The 21,113-nt window shown below is 47.8% G+C and overlaps 1 protein-coding gene across 3 annotated transcripts; it reads left to right on the top strand.

Moving 5' to 3' along the window:
* Positions 1-1,390: 1,390 nt before the first annotated feature.
* Positions 1,391-18,532, top strand: LOC122389380 (FHF complex subunit HOOK interacting protein 1B-like). Of its 3 annotated transcripts, none has more exons than XM_043381312.1 (8): positions 1,391-1,423; positions 7,000-7,188; positions 7,449-8,087; positions 8,458-8,616; positions 9,159-9,245; positions 9,963-10,004; positions 11,246-11,413; positions 15,604-18,532. In XM_043381312.1, exons 2-8 carry the CDS (start codon positions 7,027-7,029, stop codon positions 17,236-17,238), a joined length of 2,892 nt encoding a protein of 963 aa, XP_043237247.1. In that variant the 5' UTR covers positions 1,391-1,423; positions 7,000-7,026; the 3' UTR covers positions 17,239-18,532. The 3 variants fall into 3 exon arrangements, with proteins under 3 accessions (XP_043237247.1, XP_043237248.1, XP_043237246.1); XM_043381311.1 differs by having other exon boundaries at positions 1,394-1,427; XM_043381313.1 differs by lacking the exon at positions 9,963-10,004.
* Positions 18,533-21,113: the final 2,581 nt, after the last annotated feature.

The raw sequence follows: 21,113 nt of genomic DNA, 5'->3' as shown, positions 1-21,113 counted from the left end.
AGACCGACCCGACCGACTGACGCCGACGCCTGCCACTGCTGTGCGTCTTCAGCGCCGCTGTTCATATTCCCTCGGTCTCGTTTGGCCGTAAGCTGACACCCACCTAGACGACTAGCGGTGTCGAATTCCACTCCGCCGACGCTTCGACGAGACGACGGGCGTCGAACGCTGACCGGAGACTGTCGCGACTGACGGGAAGAGGGCGAGGAGGGTGTTCGAGCGACAAACGTTTGTACGAGACTAGGCCGCGGCAAGACTCTTGTCGTGATGAAAGAGATAACTGATGACAAAATTGACATCTTCCCTTGGCCCGGGATTTGGGAACCTCGGGGGTCGGGCGGTGTTGTAAATCCGTGGCAACGCTTACTAGGACAGCACAACGGACGTAGTGATAAGTACCAAAATGTTCCCATTCCCACCATGCGTCACCTTGATTATTAGTAAGATAATGACACTGAACTTACTCTAACTCACGCCTACATATCATAAAAATTATCAAAAACAGTAGGCAAAGAGGAAAAAGAATTTGGCTTACCGATAGAAGCAGGAGCCAAGGCAAAAACAACGCACGAAGATCACAAAGTATCATACGAAAAGTGAAAATTTATAGTCACCGTGCCCGTGGTGAAAATGAGATCAGCCGTTTCGGTCCTCGCAACCGATCTGATCAGTACCTACCTGTTCCAAAGCTCACTCGGCAAAACTGAAACGGAAACTGTAGCGTAACCGGAAACTGGTCACGGAAATAAAGAATAGATAGATATGTTAGAAGTTAGAACCGCAAATTCCAGCACATCTTGAGCTTGAATTGCCCCATGAGATTCTTCAAGATATTCTTCGGAATTGCCCTACGATTTCGACCAGTCAGTATCTCGGCTGTCTTATCCACCACGTCCACCTGAACTAAAATTGAATCGCTTTAGACGGGACCTCAGGTCGTAGCTTTATGTTGGGAAGAAGGGAAGTCCAAACATGACGTATCTGGCTTCGACTGGAAAACGAAAACGAAAAACAGAGTAGAAAAGTTTGAAAGTTGAAAATGACCAAGGCTTGGCATGTACGTAACTCTAGTGAATGACTATGACGTCATCAATGAAAAGAATTGTGTTTTTCACAGTACCTATTACGATGGTTCAAAGCAAATAAAAATTGTACACCACTAGACGAAATAATAAGGATCACAAAAAATATACTTAATTATTTTGAGAAATCCAAGAACTAACTAAGAAAGATTTATGTGGGTGAGTTGCTAGCGTAGTTTAGGATTGGCTTAGGATGACGACATAAACCCGATTCAACGGTGGGTAAAGGAAAATGTATTGTTTACGGTCGAGTTGCAGCTGTTGTTTTTTCGGTTTTGGGTTTTCATAATGAATGAATGTAAGATGGGTGAGGTGGGAGGTGCATAAGTGATAGTAAATAGGTGGGTGAGTATAATGAAATGAGCAATTTTGACATCATATTTTTACTTAGTGTTATGTGCACTAGTTCATATTTTTTTCCGAAGTAGCAGTCGCGTCGTTTCCCCGAAACTGAAGCTGTAGGTCAAGGTTGATGATGATCTCGCTGGCTGACGCTCACGCTTGGTCTTCACAATTCAGAATCATGATTTGTATTTTTTGTCTAATATTTTTCCAATTTTCATCCCATGCTTTGATTTTGTCCATCTAATATGTCAACCTTTTTTAGGTTATGTTGGTTTGCCTGGTCTTAAAAACTTCAAGCTAGACCAATACCGACGGCTCCGGGTTTGCTGCGTAGTCTTATTCTGACCCTAAATACCACTTGGAATCTGCAACAGTTAACTAAAAATTAGTCCTAACATGCACTTTAATTTTGAATCCTACAATTAATAAAGTACAGTTGTTAATGAGTTTTAGGAATATTGTTTGAGTGAAGTAAGTTGTATCATGTCCTTAAGTGTCTGAGGAAGAATAAGCTTGGGAATTGGGATGTATTTTAATGTTAAGGTGAAGTTAGTCCATGCCATTCAATATGGAATTCTCATTCACCGCACCATTGCAAGTCAACATCCAATCCCATAATTCACAAATGTTGTGCACCACGTTCATGAACTTCTGCGCCCATGAAATACAGATACTGTTACATTAAGCTTGTTTGAAGTCTGGTTTCACGGATTCATTTTACTTCAAAGGTGCAAGTTGTCTGTTTTATCGACTTACAGTTTCCGGCTTTGTTATATTTGGATTGGAAACAATTGAAGTTGTATGTGAAGTTGCTATAAGCCTATAGTGAAGTTTCTATTCTATTATCTGGTATCACCATTCACATGTGGCTCTAGTTTGGATTGACTGCTCAAGGGTACTGCAGGAATCTTGACAAAATGTTCTTGATTGTAGGTTGAACATAAAGCATGAACTGAACATTTTGCATGACTTTGTGGTAGTTTAGTTGTTTCAAATGTCAAAGCATAATAGATATTGGAGCTGCAAGCCAGTCTCATTTGAAATGTCAAAATATAATATCAGTCGGTGACACACCAGGGAAATAAGCTAAAATTAGAGCGCTCTATTTATTGCTCCCGCTTCTTCACCGTCTCCCATAGGGTCCTGTGTTGAGCTGGTGTCGAGGCTCTAAAAATGACGCCGATTTTTGCACCCTTCTCACGAAAACCGCTCGGACCGCCTGGAAACCAATTGTTCCGCTCTAAAAATTTCATGATCGACGGGAAAATGAATGAGGAAAAGATTGGTCCTGAAATAATTCTGAACTCCCTGTAGAACATATCGAAATATGTCTGCAAACTAGGAGCATGTCAAAATCGACAAAACAATACAAATAAACTTACCGGGATTTTTTTATTTTCCATGCATCTGTGTATGAAATCAGTCGGTTTTTTGGAAAGATCATCCTCTGTTTAATAAATAATTCCACAATTGCAATCGAGAAAAAAAAACATTTCCGCTGTGACAGCAGTTTTGGCATTGTGCCAGTAGTGTGGCGTGCGCGGTGCTGCGTGATCGTCGGGACGGAGTTGTGAGTATTTTCGGTGTTTTAAATGGTTGATGGCCATTTGAACCAGCTTCATATTATTTCCTACAAATTTTTGCATCAAATTATTGCTTTGAAAGACCATTGAAACCCCTTATCTCTTCATGAAACACGATCATATTCATCGTCGACGAAAATGGCGCGGGACTCCATGTGCATTCCGATCGAAATAAATCGTAAATTAAATAATATTCGATGATAAGTATCATATTCTAGTGACACATTTTCATAAAATAGGGCATAAACTTTGCAAGGAAGTCAACATCGGATAATTGGATTCTTATTTTGCTCACATATCCCTTGTAGTAGTCAAATGGCTCAATTGTTAGATAGATGTAAGTATATGTTTTGGCTTGATGTTTGCTGTGAAACCACCCAGCCACTTGCTGGTTGAGTGGTTTTCTGATAATTACCTGATAATCATTTCTCCTTTTCCTTAAAAGAAACTAAAATTCCTTTCAAAGTAATCCATTTTAAGGAAAGGCGGCTTGCTCATTGGCATTTCATGTTCTTGTTTTGTTATTGCTGGCAGTATTTTGATACAATAATGCAATATGAATTTTTTGCAATAATAAAACCTAAGACAAACTTAGTTAATGCGTCAATCAAACACCGAACAGAAAGATTGTGAGTCCTTGTGACGTGAAGCAGAATATTCTATGAATGTGTTTTATAGAATATGCCAAATATTAAATTAATTATTATTTGATACTGATAGCTGAGCATGTGAATTATGCCACAATATAATTTCATTTTCTGGTTTTGAAATAGCTGGCAGTATTTTACTTCAACAAATGTAATATACATGGAATACATGTTGTTATGTTACCTATTAATAACAGCCAACAGAAGGAGCTGTTTCAGCAGATAATGTTTATACCTTATGCATTACCTTTCTTTTCTGCAGGACCATGCTTCCGCTGGGTGGTCGACATTTGCCTCCTGAAGAAGTTGAGCAACATGAAGACCACCAGATGAGGTGTCTGCAGTTCATGTGGAACTCTGCAGACTACAAGTGTTATGCCAACCACAACCAAAGTGCTGTGATCATGGAGGCATGAACTTCATGACAACACTTCAGATTTGCAGTTGAACCAAAGTGTGATTCAAACCACCTGTGGCATCTCACTCAATGTGTGAACAGTGTGATTATTGTGCAGTGTTCAGCTGCAACTAAGACATTTATTAGTGACTTGTTTTGCAATTAGCCACCAAAAGCATTTTTTGAGCTGGCTGCTGTAGCGCAATAGTGGTAGTGTTTTGTCACTTGTCAAGTTGTCAGTTGTGCATGTTGCATGTTTCTCTTCCCTCGGCCCTCATTATCAGTTAAGTGGTGAATTGGCATCACTCAGTCTCCCCAGATCTCCATTGACTGTCTGTCAACCACCTAACTTGAGATGGTATTTGCTAATAGTGTCAGAAAAGAAGCGATTGTAGACATTTTTAGGAATATGAGCTCCGTTTCATGCGTGTTCCAGGGTTCATTTTGTCACATGTCCCATAGTGTAATAAATGGAATTGGAAACTGTTGTTCCCTTTTGAAGGTACTCGCGGATGCAGAAAGCGTTGGGCCTAATTATTAAACGCACCCTCCTATCAGCGACGCACGAAATCGACAAATATCATCCTTTTTAGAACAGGAGGAAACGAAAACTTGTGAACATAGCTGTACCTACAACAGTGCATAAGGAATTGAAATTCTGGGAGTTTTTGAAATTCGGAGAAACTCAAGTTGTCGACAGGTATGCCCCCTTGCACGTCAAAGACCGCCTAAAAAACAAACGTCTACAAATGAAGGCAGTATTCGTATGTTCGTTGTAATTGCAGCAGCCTAGCAACATGTATTGCGGTCCGATGGCGAATTACACTCGTGCTAAAAAAAACTATGCAGGTAACTGCCAATGCACTTAGGTCATAGGTGAGGAGAGGAAGGGTTATGTCATATGTCAACATCATAGAAATGGCTTCATCTGAGCTGTGCCTATTGTACATAATTCAACCAATCTATGCATTTCGTTTCTTGCAATCTACTCATGCTTTCACTCCAGCTTCAGAGTAATCATCCCATATTGATTTCTATGGCGGTTTGCAATTACTAGCCACGTCTCACCTCAGTTTGGTGGCCCCGCATCGGCCCACTCGGCCGCTCTAAAATTGACTTACGGAGGAGGATGGTGGCTTTTATTTTAGCTTCTCCGCCGACTGCGGGGAGCGCCGTCGCCGAGGTAGGAGCAATAATTAGCTTATGTTAGGGACTAATTTCCACGCTTAATTAACATTTTAATGTTATTTTAATTAATTCATGTTAATCTTTGACGCATTCTCTTTCTATTGATACCATCCACCGGTCTGAGAATTACTGCCTCGCTGCGTAAGGGCCGATAAAAGATCACGCTTTTAGGGGTATCTCTTCAACATGGGGCAGGAGCAATAAATAGAGCGCTCTACTTTTAGCTTATTTCCCTGGTATGTCACCAACTGATATTGGAATGGGAAGCCAGTCATTCTTACCCATAGCAATTATGTATGTAACCCCCTCCATCCCCCCCCCCAAAAAAATCCATATTTGTTGACAGGATAAAAATAAAATGCCTCCATTCTAATCAAAATAAAGGAAGACATTAACCCTATTCCTGGCGGGGGGGGGCCTCAGGAGCCCCCCCCCCCTGAGGTTTTTTGTTTATATCTCCCAAACGCCTTGAGCTAGGAAGCTCAAATTTTCTGACTTTTCCTAAAAGGCTTCTACGCAACATGTCTGAAAATTTTGAGTTGATCTGACCTCAGGTCAGGTCACCAGAGGCGGTTTGGTGACGCTACCTCAGAAAAGTTTGCAATCACGCCAGAGCTAGAGTTTTTGACCGATCAATTTCTTCTCTTCAGGGTTTAGTTAGGGCACCAGTATGTGCAATTTGTATATCTCGGAATTTTGATATCGGTGACCTAAGGTCAGGTCAATTTCGCGACCTCCCCATTATAAGTCAATGGGGGAAAAATCAACTCCCTGTTTTTACCACTAAAACGGGTCGGAATGGCCCCATATACCATACATGACTTCATATACGATCAACCTTCACTACCTTGAGGTCTGTTTTGCTGTTGGGCAGCTGTGAGGTCATGTGACGTCATCAAAGGTCACCAAAGGTTTTTGGCCAATAACTCCGTACAGGAACAAGATACAGACGCGTGGATGGTCTCATTGTGTTCAGCTCGTCAAGACGCATCGAATGATATACATGATGACCTCGAGGTCACGTGACCTAAGGTCAACCTTTGACCTTGACCTTTCGAGGTCAACATATATATCATTCGATGCGGATTGACGAGAGGATCACGATGATGCCCTTAGTTTGTTACTATCTTGACTAATTCGAAAGTTATTCGAGAAAAACTCTCTCCATATCTAGTGCCGCCATTTTGACTTTTTCGACCCCTGTGACGTCATCTTTGACCTGACCTGAAAATGACCTTAGTAAAAATTGTAGATCTTGGCCGTGCGTATCCGATGCCGTTTACCGCTTGTCGCTATCTTGCTTCGTTCTCGAGATCTCAGGGGGGGCCGAATCGGCCCCCCCCCCCGCCAGTTTCTTGTCCCGGCGGAGCCCGCCAGGAATAGGGTTAAAAGGATTAAAAGAGATATTGTCTTCCTACATTGCACCATCCACACTGCAGCTCTGAATAAGATGATGTTTCTGTTAGTACTACAATTGTGTAGTCTGGAGCGCTGTTCGGCGGCCGGCTAGCGCGCTAGCCCGCGCACACATACGTGCTCGTTGCCCCGGCAACGGGCTATTGACCAATGAGAAGCGCGCTACAAAGGGGCACATTTATATGAAAAATCGCAGTGACGTTGCACTTTTCTCGCTTCTCATTGGTCAATAGCCCGTTGCCGGGGCAACCAGCACGTATGTGAGCGCCGGCAAGAGTACTAGCCGGCCGCCGATCAGGGCTCAGGACAACCTTGACTGATACTTTCTCCACCTCTCACAGATGGATGGGGGCTAGAAGAGCAGCAGAATGAGTGGCTGGCTGGCGCGCGGCTCTCAGCGCGGCGAGGCGCTCATGTCCCGGTTCCGGGGTGCCTCGCCACTCAAGGACAAGGACCTGGATGCTGTCGCCTGCTTTGAGAGCTTCCGCATTCACTGGCAGCAGGCATGGGAGATGATGCAGGCACATCAGGTATGCAGCTGACTCCTATAGCGTTGAACCATGCTGCATAAAAAGATATGGCTGAAAGTAATTGTAAAAACCCTCCAGCACACACAATTTCCTTTGCTGACCTTAGTGGTGGTAGCTAGTTGCAGTTACACCTGTTTGCCGCTTGCTAGTCATTCTGCTTTGTTATTTTGGAAATGCCTAAAGACGTATGACTTTCTCGGACTGAAATGATTCACAGACTGGTGACGGCGATCGTAATCCGACCTTCCGGTTGTTGCCAGGGTCCGGACGCCACCACTGCCGACGACGTCAACTGCGTGCTCAACCACGTGGACCAGGTGTGCACGCTGCTCATGTGGGACCTGAAGGACGCCGAGCAGGCGGCCGGTGCCGGATCGGCCGCCGACGGCCTGTCCGACCCGTCCGCGCCGCGCCGACTGCGCATCTTCGACCTGTTCCTCAGCGAGCGGGTGCTGGAGCGTCTGCTGGACTGGAGCGCGCTCTGCGGCCCGTTTGAAGAGCAGCTGCGTCTGGAGCAGCTGCGCATCTACGAGCAGCTGCTGCGCCAGGCGGCGTCGGCGCTGCTGGTGCAGCGCGCCGTGCTGCGCCCGCTGACGTCGCTGCTGGCCGGCTGCCGCGCCGCCGAGCAGCCCGTGGAGCTGCACCGGCGGCTGGTGCTGGTGCTGGCTCAGCTGTGCGCCGCGCTGCACCGCCAGCCGCCGCTGCTCGACCTCTTCCTCGGGCTGGACGAGGACGGCCAGCCGACCAGTTTCAGCGTGTTCGCCATGCTTGTTGACTTTGTGCACCGTGATGGTGTGATTGGGCGCACTGACCGCGAGGCGCTGCTCCTGTGCATGAGACTGTCGCGAGAGAATCTCCAGCTGGCCCAGTATATCGTGCAGCACTCCAACTTCTGTCCGGTAAGAATGGGGCGGGGAATGATGGCCGGATGGGATTCTATTGGACTTACGAGAACATTTCCGTTGTCTAACCTTGCGTTTTCCGTCGGGCAAGATACTGGCCACCGGCCTGAGCGGTCTGTGCCCTGTGCTACCGGTAACTCAGTGCTGCCTTACGCGGTTGTTACGTTACGTTGTTAGGTGACTTACGTTTCCACGCCACTTTACGTTGTTACCTTACGTTATTACGTTTTTCGTCGTTCAGGTGCTGGCAATAGCTGGTCTGGGTGGTATATTCTGAACTGCCGCGGACTCTGTGTTGGATCACGTTGTTATGTTGCACTGTTACGTTCCGTTGTTACGTTACGTTGTTACGTTTTCCGTTGTGTAGGTGCTGGCCACCGGTCTGAGCGGTCTCTACTCTGTGCTGCCGCGGAAACTGCTGGTGGTCACTGAGGACAGGTACCAGCTGCTGAGCGCCGATTCCAAACAGGTGCCCGAGCTGCACAGCTTCGTCTGCTCGCTCGACTTCTGCAACTCTGTGCTGCAGGTGTGTTAGGGAAGGGCTGACTGGGATAGTATTACACTGGCCGAGCAGCTTGACAGCTGCGTGGGAGGCTATTTAGGAAGGAAGATGGTGTCCAAAGCGAGTCAGAGTTGAGGCAAATCAGTCAGCGGCCGCTCCTGATCCGGAATGCTATACCGGATAGCGGAGACGGAAATTGGTCGTAAATGGAGACCGATTTAGCCGTGGACGCTGAATGTGGGCGGAGATGTTGTGATTGATACGGGGAAGCGATCTGAGTTGTGTAATCTCGATCTGAAAATACCCGTCTTGGCGGCGATGTTTTCGAATTTACAGCTTTAGATCTCGGACTATTGATTCGGACTCCGAGGTTATTGTGATGATCCTGGCAAGGCTATTTCGTTCTATTTTAATTTTGCAACCGCTTATTTCTCCTTAGAATGTGGTGCCTGTAACTCTTTAGCAAAATGCTGCTATTCATGGACTTCAACGATGAGTCAGCATGTCAGACAGGCCAGGCCTCCCATCCCGTCTACATTGCCACTAACTATGTTTGTATGTTTCAGGTGTGCCATCCGCTGATTGCCGATCAGCTGTTAGACTACGTGTACCAGGGTTTTCTGGTGTCGGTCATGGGACCGGCACTGCATCAGGTAAGAAACTGAGAACTGATACAGAGGAGTCGGCGAGACGGCTCCCACACGCCCTGGGCGGACGTACCACCCGCATAGTTTGCACCGGGTTCACTGCAGTCCGCACCTGTACAGTGTCAATGTTCGTCGTCCAGTCTAGTACAACCGTTAGCGGTTATATGCGCTATTTTCCCGTCATCCTGAGAGCTTGTTGAATATTTACATGGTGTCCAACATGTGAATTCTTAGGCATTATCTCGGAATTTCCTTAGCTAAGAATTTCACCTGTTTCCCTTTTCTTTCCTTTTATCAAGTTATGTGTTGAACTGGTAACGCTAGACTATAATTGCTGTCGGAACTCAGAAGCGTTGCATATTCGCTGCCAGCTTTGATGACTACTTGGACTTATTTGTACTGGCCGTGCCTACCCTATTAACGCAGGATTGTTGACGATGTTGTTTAATTCCAATTTAATTCGCTCTAGCATATGTACCCCGTCACACACTGCACCAATTCCTATCCCGTGTGAACACACCGTTCACATATTTGCATATTTTGCACCATGTCCATTTCATTTGGTTCTCAAGCCTTCCCATGTTTTACTTCTCATGTTTTCCCTCTTCCGTTCCGTCTCCCATTCTCTCACTTCTCTGTTCATTGTCGTACAGTCTATCCGTCTCTCCCTGCCCTGCTCCTTCTGCCGCTGATCACGTCTTTGATCACCACGTCTTTGCACAGGGGGGCTCTGCCGCCGCAGCACAAGGCGCATCCCCAGATTCGGTTAGTCAGCCAATAGTGGATGATTCGTGTAACCCGGCTGCCCGCCACACTGCCCGCAGGCGTTCTTGTGCTTATTTATGCCCGTGCAACGTAGCGTTACACTAAATCGCATGCTAGCTAAAATATGTGTGCGATTCTGTCTTACCTCCAGGCGATCTCTGCTCATCCGTATGGCCGAGCTGCCTTTCCCTGCTGATGCTACTTTCCCTGCTGACGCGGCAGCCGAGCTGCGAGCTCGGCTACCTCTTCCCTTTTGACGCTACTTGCCTTTCGTTCCTTATAGTAGATACGGCGCATTGCAATGCGGCTGGATCGTGAAGTAACACGGCCGACAGAGCCATGCCAGAGCTAGACTAGATGTAGAAAGCAGTGAATGTGTATAACGCCGTTTTTAGTTTGTCCGCGCTAGTTAAATGTGTTATGGTGCTTTAGCTAGTTGTCACCAATTGACGGTTGCTATGGTTATAGTCCTGCAACTGACCGGGCTCTTCAATATTCACATATGAATTAATAAGGTTTCAATAACTGAATGACAATGCTTTTCGCCTGACGTAATAGCTTTGATATGTTTCCAAAATAATAGTTGTGTGTACTTTGCACAGTTTATTATATTGTTGCAAGCAAATAACAATTTTCCTGTGCTCATTTCATTGCAGTATTTGTTCTGTCATTGCTTCTTTTAACACTTCTGTGTTTTCTAGCTGTTGCCTTTTCCGTGCGATTGGCTGCGGTATTGGTCTAACAAGACGGATGATGACCTGATGATGTTTATGTCGTAGCGTCGCTTGTTTGTTTCATAAACGGAGTCAATGTAAACACGGGTCTAGATATGTTCCTCAACGTGTCTGTACCGTGTCGATGAGCAGCCGTGTAAACAAGGCATCTTGGGTGGCTCCAACGTACTTCGACCCGTTGATTACTATATTGGACTGGAGCCAAATCCCTTTTGGATAAAAACAAACTTTGGTAGCATATCGAACAGCATTGATGCTTGATGCGTCTTTTTTCATCAAATTCCGATGCCTTGACGCCCATATGTTGGTAAAGTGATTATCTAATCCCTTTCGAGGCATTGTACAATGTACAGTGTACACGCAAGTGCAGCAACTTTTCATCGTAGATGCTATTCCGAAATCTATTTTCGTCGTCTTCGTGTGTTCGGAGGACCGTCTTACACCCACCCACATATTTGTCCGTTAGCTGTCTCACCCCACCTCACCCCTCTCGTCTCCGTTCTACAGAACTCGATGGAGGAGATAATTACGGCCACGGCGTACCTAGACCTGTTCCTGCGCAGTATCGACCAGCCGGGCCTAGTGCGCACCTTTCTGCGGCTGATCCTGGCGCACCGCTACGAGGAGCGGCGCATCATCGACACCCTTGTGCAGCGCATCGCTGCCACCTCCAAGGTACGGCGCGGTGCTGGGTTGGAGGGAGGGAGTATGTGGGAGTGCGGAGTGGGGATGTGGGAAAGATAGCCGATGGTTAGCAAAGATGATGGTTACAATTATGTCGACGTTGATGAGAGTCGTCACTCAGACTGTCAATATGAGCAATGAGAATATTGCTACCGATCATGCTATCAGTTTTGATTAGTGGTATCAGCCAGGATGCCTGGGAACTACATGCATTTTATGTTTTGTGTCGTTCCTTGCCGGACGTCATTTCACCCTTTCGTTTTCACCCATCTTTCCACACGCTGCTCGTTTCCGCTAATTAGCCCATTACGATCACCTTCTGCGTTGAGACAGTTGAACACCCACCCACACAGCGACGGACAGAGCTACGAACTATCCGAAGACTGCCGTTTTGAGAACCCTTCCAGCCTGGCCGGCTGGGAACGGACTGTGTGCGAGGCGTGAATAGATCATAAAACTGCCGCCGATCAGCCGCAGAGCCAGCCTCCGGAACGGAACGGTCGGGAACGCGTCGCCTTACGGACCGGTCACGGTCCGGTCGCCGGAGCCACGGTGTTATTACGGAGAGCTGGACAGGCCGGATAGTGGGTGGATTGGGTTGCTGGCCTCGACGTGGGCAGCGGCAATGTTCGTTTGACTTACTCTGGTTTGAGCCGTGTTGTAGACGACTTATGGCTTGGGGTTTTATGGGAAGGATTGAGATTAGCGGCACCGATATATTTTTGAACAGTGAAATATGGCGGGGATTTCCGTGAAGCTCAGGAATCTTATAGGTGGAACCAAGGCTATATAAACCAGGTAGAACGCTCCGGGAAAAAAGTTGGAAACAATAAATTAGTTGCGGCATTCCCTGATGACGCGAATGTGGGTCAGCGGCCGGCGGCCGGCCGCCGCTAACACTGTATGAGGAGGAATGCGCGGAACTTTTGCTTGTTGGTGATTGCGCTAGGCAGTTAAATGGTAATGTTAGGATATGTTTCGAAAGTAAATTGAACAACGCTTCGAACGCCGTCAATGAATTTGCGATACGACGACTATTTGTTTAGTTAGAGCCGGCGAACTTTTACCTTCCGACCCCGCGGGGAGGCGATATGGTGCCACACTGGCGGTTTTTACGATAGCTCAAAATTCTTTTGAGATAAAGAAATGAAATTTGGCATGTCCTATCTTTTGATCAAGCTGGATCTTATGGTACAAGTCGCATATTTAAGGTACGTCAGGTTGTTGACCTATGTTGTCGCTCGTGAGCCTCTGCAGTCTGCACAGTCCAAAAACAACGCAATTTCTGAACACTCGGTGCCAAGAAATCCTTCACAGAAAGATGACACTTGGCAGAAAAAAGAGCTGTCGGTTTCTTACCGTTCGTATGTGTCGTGTTTTCACAAGAGTTTAGTAAGGCCAGGTCCGTCACGTGACCTCCCCTCATAACTCGATAGGATCATAGGTTTACTATCATAGAAGCGTTTATCAATCGCCGGAAATCTTAGCCAATCCCTCTGGACACTGGATCCATATCCACATGGGGCCCTCCTGACTGCCCGCTCCCTCTGAAATCCACATTAACATTGGGCTGCGGTCACGGTTATGTATTGATGCTTTTCACTAACAGAAATACAGCAACTTCAACCAGCACAGTGCACGCCGCCACAACAGTCCGACCCACGTCCCTGATATCGACTAGCTCCCGGCCGGATGCACATACACGGAGCCAATCAGTCCGAATGTGACCTGCAGCTTACAATTGCTGTGTCGCATGGCGCATGGCACAGGACGATTCCTAGCAGCTGTCGGCTGGAGTGGAGAAACAGCACGTTGCGACACACCGCGCCGGCGACAGAGCTGAGAGCTCAGCAGGGCTGGTTGGAGGCTGGAGCCGGAGGTAAGGGCGGACACAGGCACAGACATTGCAGGACAAATAACAGGATGTCAGTTAGGGATATAATTCAAGACGAATGATTCAAGACGGACTGAAATAATACACATTTTGCTCACTTGGATACCCACTTCAAACTTGACGTTTATAGCACCACGGAAACAATGGGCACACAGGAAAGAAACAAGATGAGGGTTTTTTTAACTCAAGGAAGTAAAACATCCCGAAGTGCAGACAAGCACATACTTTTGGTAATAGCTATCAGCTGTCCTACTCCTCTTCTCCTTTCATCAACTACTGGACACATTTGAAGCATCATATATAGCACCAATGTCCATAACAAAAGCTTGCAAGTAGTTTTATGAAGCCAAGGGAAATGTGCCTACATCATGCATGTAAACTCAAAATTACACACGCATGACAAAGGAAGCTTATGTAAAGAGAATAGTTGACAAAAGCATTTCATGGTTAAAATTATTCAAAACTGCACACAGGGCAAACATAAAAGCAGCAAGTGTACTGTTCTGTTATGCTAAGAAATAGTCCAAAACAAAATACAATCTTTACATGTTTGAACTGGTTGTTCTTCTATGCCCCTTCATCCATATCTTGATTACAGATGGGCTGTTACTGTAGGCTGATGAAGTGACACTTGATTGCCTTTGTGCGAGTTTCAGTTGCGCCTCCTAGGTACTGCACTGGAAAGCAGATTGAATTGAATGACTCTGAAAGATAGGAATATAGGCAAAGTTAGCTGTAGTAGTGTCAATGATAATAGACATGACATTTTTGTCCTTTGACAATTGACATACATTTGTTGCAGTACAAAAAGGTACAAAATAAATTGGCTTGTTTCAAGTGCACGCACACTGCACAAAATCGCACAGACATTACACAAGTATATGAAATTGGTACACATAAAACTTGCTGATTAAAAAGGTCAAAACTAGCAATAATAATTGAAGTAACAGTTACAATCACACACAATCATTTGATTTAAAATGACTTGACATAAGTCACAAGACGCAACGCTCCTATTCACTTAAGAAGTTTTTATGCTTTCATTATCCTCCACATATCAACCAGCTTGATACCAGGCTGTGCAATAGTAGGTACATAACCCCATGTTGCCATTTTATTAGAGCAAGTGGGGTTACAACAACAATGCTAATGCCTCAAACCCACATCTGCAACCCGTACTGCAGTTTCAATCACCTTACAAGATCACCTTCTGGCAGTTTGATAGGCAGAATGGTCATTACTACTTTCTCCTCATATTCAACACATATTCCTTATATACAGATACAGTTTAGACCTGGTTATGACAAGCATTTTTGAGAAAAGATATGATGAAAGTCCAAGACAAAGGTCGAGAGAAACAACACCAACATAAAACACCGACTATGTAGCAGTAATACTATCAAACTCATATAAATATATACATGAGTCGATCAGAAATTCACTGTAGATTTCGAAAATGGTGTCAAATGCCACTCAAATACCCCCATTCGCATGTACGAAGCAATAAAACACTGACCTTCAATTCCGCGTGCCATTCTCCATAGGCCACTGTGTATTAAATAACGCGTTCACTGATCGCAAAAAATGAGACCCACATATGACGCGTTTGCTACCAGCCAATCAGCGCTCGAGATGCTGAGCGCTGATTGGTGGAGAGGGCCGTCGTCAGCAGTCCATTACACGTCGTTTTCCTTGAACATGTGCGTGAGCGCTGATGCTGCTCACGGGTTGTTACCATTTTTCGTAATGCTGAAGGCACGGGAGCGAACCCCCCTGGGTGGAACTAATTGCAAAACGTTCCCGGCAGGAAAGCTGAACTCTGAAATAACTCTTATTGGAACACCGCGAGGCGCATTGCTCAAACACATAACATGCTGCATTTCGGTATTCCCCGCTAGTCTGCAGACCATGGTGGCATGTGAAGATGTTTATAGAAGAGCTAAGTTTCCCTTCTCCAACTCAGTTACGGGCGGACTCAGTGAGACATTGGGTGGTATGACGTCACATGTGTGTACACTGTACACTGTACAGTCGTTAGTGATGTGACGTAATCAGCGTCAGACTGAACGCGTGATTACGTGTCGTGTGTGGTTTTGTGTGTTGAAGTAACACATGCATGTTCTCACGTCTATGACCTTGACATTGGGTGGTATCACTTCTATCGGTGGGACGCATAAAACGATTGAGCTTTTCTGTTGCTAGGGGAGTGGTGTTACGATGATACATACAGATGCCTGTTTAAGTCTTTCGTCAGCCCACTTACGTCTGTTTTTCTCTTCTCCGGCAGCTGTGCGTGGTGACGCTCTCACTTCTCCACACCCTGCTGGACCTGAACTGTGAGGACGTGATGCTGGAGCTGGTGTTCCGCCACCTGCTGCCCTGCACACACGTCATGGTCTCTCAGCGGACCCGCGTCAGGGAGCCCGACCAGCACGGTGGGACGGCCCGCAAACTGCTGGAGCTCGTACCGGTCTGTTGTGGCCCGCCGCCCGGCGCCACACGGCCCTCGGAGGTGGGTAAAGGTGACAGCAGTAATGGAAGACAACAGCTCAGCCAGTCCTCTTCGGCACCTCCGGCCGGAGGAACGGCAACGACTCCAGCAATGGCACCTGCTGGGAAGCCGTCAGCGAGACAGCCGCCGAAACAGTCAGCGAAGAAGGCGTCCAAACAGTCGTCCAGCCCCGCTCAGCCTCCGTCTTCGACGGTGGACGGCGCCGCGGAACCGACCGCCTCCCCTGCTCCGGTCGAGTTCGCGCTACAGTCGCACATGAGCGAGTTCTTCGAGTATACCATGGACGCGCGGGCGGGCGTGCGCGCGTGCAGACGCGGCTGTGCCGGCTGGACGCACGCGTATGATGGTGTGCACCCGTCCCCCGCCGATGCGTACCGAATGCTGCGAGCGGGAGACTCGCCACCTCCGCCGGCTGTAGAAAGGAACGGGGAACACCCACCCGAGCCCACAGTGGACGAGACGGGCTCGATTGGGGAGAGCAGTGGCTACCAGAGTTTCAACCCGCGCCTGTCGCCGTCGCCGCCGCCCGGCGCGCCCGAAGACGCGCTCTTCTGGGCACTGGTGGAGCGCGTGCCGACGCCGGAAGAAATGCCGACTCTAGAGACCAGTTGTGCGGAGCTGGATGAGGCCCTGGCCAGTCTTGGTGTGATACCGACAGCTGAAGAGATAAACGGGGACGAGGTGGTTGTAGAAGGACGGCCTCCGCTTCCACTGCCACTCCAGCTAGTGCCCGAAGACGGCGAGCAGGTGCGGGAAACCCCTCAGAGTCCGACCGAGATGTTTGGTCTGACACCTAGCATGGGCCCGTTCCTGGACCTGCTGCTGACGAGGTTGGAGGAAGCGACCACCAACGGCCTCCAGTTGAACCTACAGTTGATGACGGTGCTGACGAGGCTCAGTCTCTACCCCCAACCACTACTCAGGTCGTGTCTTCTGGATCAGTCGATAGTGCTACAGCCCAGCGTTCGCTCGCTGCTGCAGACGCTCGGAAAGCTCAAGCACCGGATCGACGTGGCGACGGCAGCGCTGCCACAGCTCTCTGAGCTAGTACGATGGGCTCGGGCACGACTAGCCGCGCGCGAGGAGCAGCCGGTGGCCGGTTCGGCGCCACCCGCTCCGGCGACAAAGTCTGAGCCGCGCCGACTGAGTCTGAACTCTGTGGCGTCCATGCTGCGGCGCTCACTGGGAGGCTCTGGCGGGGGCGGAGAGCGACCCCTCGAGCCGACCGCTGACGGGTTCCGGTACACCCCTCGGCCGGCCTCGAGCGGCAGCCGGCCGGCGGCGGAGGATGGCGCTGCCCGTCGGCTCGTCACGGCCGCTGTGCTGTTGGAACAGTGGCTGCTCGAACTGGCCGCCGTCTCGCAGGAGCACGCCGTCGCCTGTGAGTACTGGGAGTTCAGCTGCTTCTGACCGGACTCTTAGTACTCTCGCAGTCGGTGAAATGACACTAGACCTGCGGGCGGGCGAGGGTGAGCACCTGACGAGTGAGTTGGCCAGCCGGAGTCGCCGAGTGTCGGAGTCGGAGTCAATTCTACGGGCTGTAGTTGTCCCACTTTTACCCACCTGATCCCGCTGCACGCGTCGCCTGCTCCTCAACACTCACACATCCCTCCAAAGTACACCGTCCCAAAGTGTTACACACTATTTACACACTTCACGCTCACTTTACACTATCCGTGACGGTTTCTTCGACCCCTTCTCAGACCAGTCGCTTCTAAAGGAATCTCGTCGATTGTCATCAGATCTGGGATCGCTTTCAGCCGGTGCACCGTCCCCAGGGTAACTCAATGTGGTGGGTGGCAAGTCATTCATATTTGTAACCGCACTTAGCACAAAGGCATGTCCCATTTCACAGTCGTGTAACATCTTCAGCCGTGCTATTTAAGGCTCACTTCGCTGATCTGTTCTTGCGAATCTCAGTTGCCCAATGTTCTGGCGGCTATTTTGTCTGATATTAACCCGGCAATCTCAGCTATTGTCATGGCTTTGGGCGTCGGTCTTGAAGTCTGTCGGGTGGTTCATAGAGTCGTTATTTGGGCCGCCAAAAACGCATCGTATCGAGTCACAGTGATCGGGCGTTTCTCTGTTTATTTTCTCTGTTTGTTACGCGTGACGCGGTCGCCTGCGTTTGTTTCGGTGTGGGCGCGATGCATTTGTTCAGTGGCCCGTGTCAGGCAGGAGTGTTGTTTTGTGTGACCCGCAGGGGCCGGTAGAGGTGGGTACGACAGTAGGTAGGCGACGACCGGCGTCCCCAGTCGTGTCGTGTGTTCGCGTGTGCTGTGGTCATGTCGAGTCTGCCGTGCGACGCTGCTGCCACCCAGCGGCCGGACGCGGTACTAATCTCAGAGGGCCCGTGTTGGAGTGAGCAGTATAAGATGAGGAGTTTGAACGAACGTTCAGCGAGATGCCCAGTCATTAGAAACTACCCCAGTCGACGAGTGAATAGGTGAACGAAATGGCGCACGAGGCTTGTTGATGATACCTGCTGCTTTCGTGCAATGACTCAGAATTGACCTGAAGTGTGTGCGCTACTTGTGATTATTTTCAAGGAATTGCGAAGTATTTTGACTAGATTGACTTGCGCTTAGCGGTATTAGCGGTTTGCCCCTACGAGACGGCGGCTCTGTACTCGCTCATGTTATCAGGAGGGGGTGGTGCAGACTTGTAACGGTTTATGTGCTGCAATAAAACAATATTTTGCTTATGATAACGTGTTACCTATTCGGTGAACGAAAGGGAACATCGTAAGCGGTTTTAGTACGAGAACAAATAAGCTGGAACTTTGGAGATGTACCCAAATGTCAGCGTATTTACGCTGTTTCTCGAATAGTAAGATATGGCCAAAGCTCTTCATGCTACGTCGCTCTACACAAACACAAACACCCAGTCCCGGATTGTTCGTAGTTCGAAACAATATCTTTCGCCTTTTGCGTGGATGACTAAGATATAGCAGACAGATGACGTGACCCGCAACAAGGCACGGGGCAGTGCGGAGATCCCATCGTGAAATGTCGTAACTAGGATGGGGCTCACGCCCTCCTATATGTTTCCTGGGCCATACAGTGACAACGGGCAAACGATATGTAACATTCAAGAGTTCAAAATGACCGGTGCGAGGAGGGGGAGAAGAGCCTTGCTAAGACTTCCTCGCAAATGCCTCATAGATGTGCTGCCATTTTCGGTACACCTTTGATCTTACCGCACTTGCTTTGAAAATTTCAGACCCTCTGGGAGGAGTGTTTTGAATTCTCCTTCCCTCTCAAATTCGGCTTCTGGGCCTTGTAGCGAAACGCAGTAGGCGGTGTTCAAAAGAGCGTCAAAATTTATGAGCAATTTTATATGGCAAATGTAAGACCACCAGGGGTCATCATGGGTCAGTTTTCGCTTATCTTAACATTTTTCAACAATCGGCGCGTAAATCGTGGACGGATAGGGCTACAGCGCTGCCGAAAAGCGCATATGATAGCTCTTTTTATGCTCTCTAAGAGTGATTTTCTGATATTTGACTCAGTCAATTTAGCCTGCAGAGGGCAAAACCTGTCCATCTCTACGCTTTTATGGCGAAAACTGATTTTCTGCAACAACTTGAGACTCAAAACTTGCACGACATTAATTTTACCGGCATCAAGTTCCTCTCGTTAACCGCGCCGCGCCGGGAGGTGTTTGAGCACCTCCCCCCCCCCCCCGCCCCTGCGGTTTTCGCAGATATCTAAAAAAACGGACTTGTTCGTGCATCTTTTCCGCACATGTTGTGAAAATTTCAGACCCAGGTCGCCTTAGGTCAGGTAACCAGGTCGCGCCAAGTGATCTCACCTCAGAAAAAAATAAGAATGCTCGTCATAGCTACACCGACTGAACGATTGCCTTGAAACTTTCAGTGATTGATAAGAGCAACATTATCTACAAAATGTATGTCTCAGAATTTTGATATCGGTGACCTAAGGTCAGGTCAATTTTGCGGCCTCTCCAAATTATAGGTAAGTCAACGGGAGAAAATTGAAAAGCGTTTGTTTTGCACGAACGTTATTCTAGACACTCTCAAAACATCGAGATGTAGGTAAAATTGACACACTGAACCGGAAAATGGCAACTGTGATCCCTCGTTATGTCCCCGAAGTCATCTCAGGTCACGAACAGAATCTAACAGTTTTTCGCTAATAACTTCTGATAGAGGCGTGCTAGAGCGCTGAAAACGCCTTAGATGTGTTCGGCTCGACGTTGCGGATCGACTGATATGCAACATGACCTTTTCCGGTCAGGTCATAACCTTGACCTGAGGGCAAATTTTCAAGTTGACCTTTCAATGTCAAATTATAGTTCATTCGACGCGTCTCGACGAGAGGAACACGATGCTGGCAAAAGTAATGCCATGGCTTTTTTTAGTCAAAAGTTATTGCCGAAAAAAACGCTTTTCGTAAAAACGGCTATTTTTGGAGTTTTTGTCCTCTGGAAGGTAAGCCGTTGACCTGAGGTCAAATCTGAGATCATTATTCAGAAAGGCCTGTAAAAGGGCTATCGGATGCGCTTTTCCGCGGCGCTGTAGCTCTATCGGTTCCCGAGATAGCCGTCGGCAGTTTCCAAAATGTTGAAATAGTCAACATTTTACATTTGGTGACCTCTGGTGACCTGACCTTTGACCTGACCCAAAAAATGACCGAATTGTTTCCGTCCTTATTTTGGACGTTCTTTCGATTGCCGCTTACCACGAATACCATGTTAGTTTTGAGCACAGATGATGTCTTCATGCATTTAGGCCAGGTTGGGTCAGGTCATGTCAGGTTAACCAGTAGGGGTCTTGCCGGGTATTCGTATTACGTGTCAACCGCCTCTGACAGGTTTGTAACATGCTAAGAAGGCACCAAAACTACTTCGTAAATGTCCAAATGATTGCTAAATTTGAATTCAGCTCCAAAAACTAGCCCAAAACATATGAAACTCGAAAAAGTGAGCCGAGATCATCAAAGGTCAATGACCTGTCACCTGACCTGACCTTCAGGTGACCTTGACACCCACCCTTTTGCATTGGGCCAACATCATATCACATGTTTGAACGCCCGAAACCACGAAAAGACTGCAAACGCGCGGCTAATGTGAGCCAATATACGCCGAATCGCGGTTCCGGCCAAACCTGGTTTCGAGAAATAGGTCACAGGTCATAGGTCACTTGGGTCGGGGTCATGAAATTTTAAGGGTAGGTGTAAAATTGATTAACTCGAGGGTAATGAAAGTTTCGTCGCGATCAGCCGCTTTTTACACCGCGGGTATTCGCGAAAAAAAAAAACGAG

The sequence above is a fragment of the Amphibalanus amphitrite genome, unplaced genomic scaffold, assembly GCF_019059575.1.
Source record: "Amphibalanus amphitrite isolate SeventyFive unplaced genomic scaffold, NRLGWU_Aamphi_draft 000356F_arrow, whole genome shotgun sequence".
Taxonomy (NCBI): Eukaryota; Metazoa; Arthropoda; class Thecostraca; order Balanomorpha; family Balanidae; genus Amphibalanus; species Amphibalanus amphitrite.
This window is presented reverse-complemented; position numbering and strand designations above follow the sequence as displayed.

Excerpts from the sequence above, each read along its gene's own strand:
- LOC122389380 (XM_043381312.1), top strand. The coding sequence starts at position 7,027 with ATGAGTGGCTGGCTGGCGCGCGGCTCTCAGCGCGGCGAGGCGCTCATG. Across the intron at positions 7,189-7,448 it reads AGATGATGCAGGCACATCAG|GGTCCGGACGCCACCACTGC; the intron begins GTATGCAGCTGA and ends GGTTGTTGCCAG. Across the intron at positions 9,246-9,962 it reads TGGGACCGGCACTGCATCAG|GGGGGCTCTGCCGCCGCAGC; the intron begins GTAAGAAACTGA and ends GTCTTTGCACAG.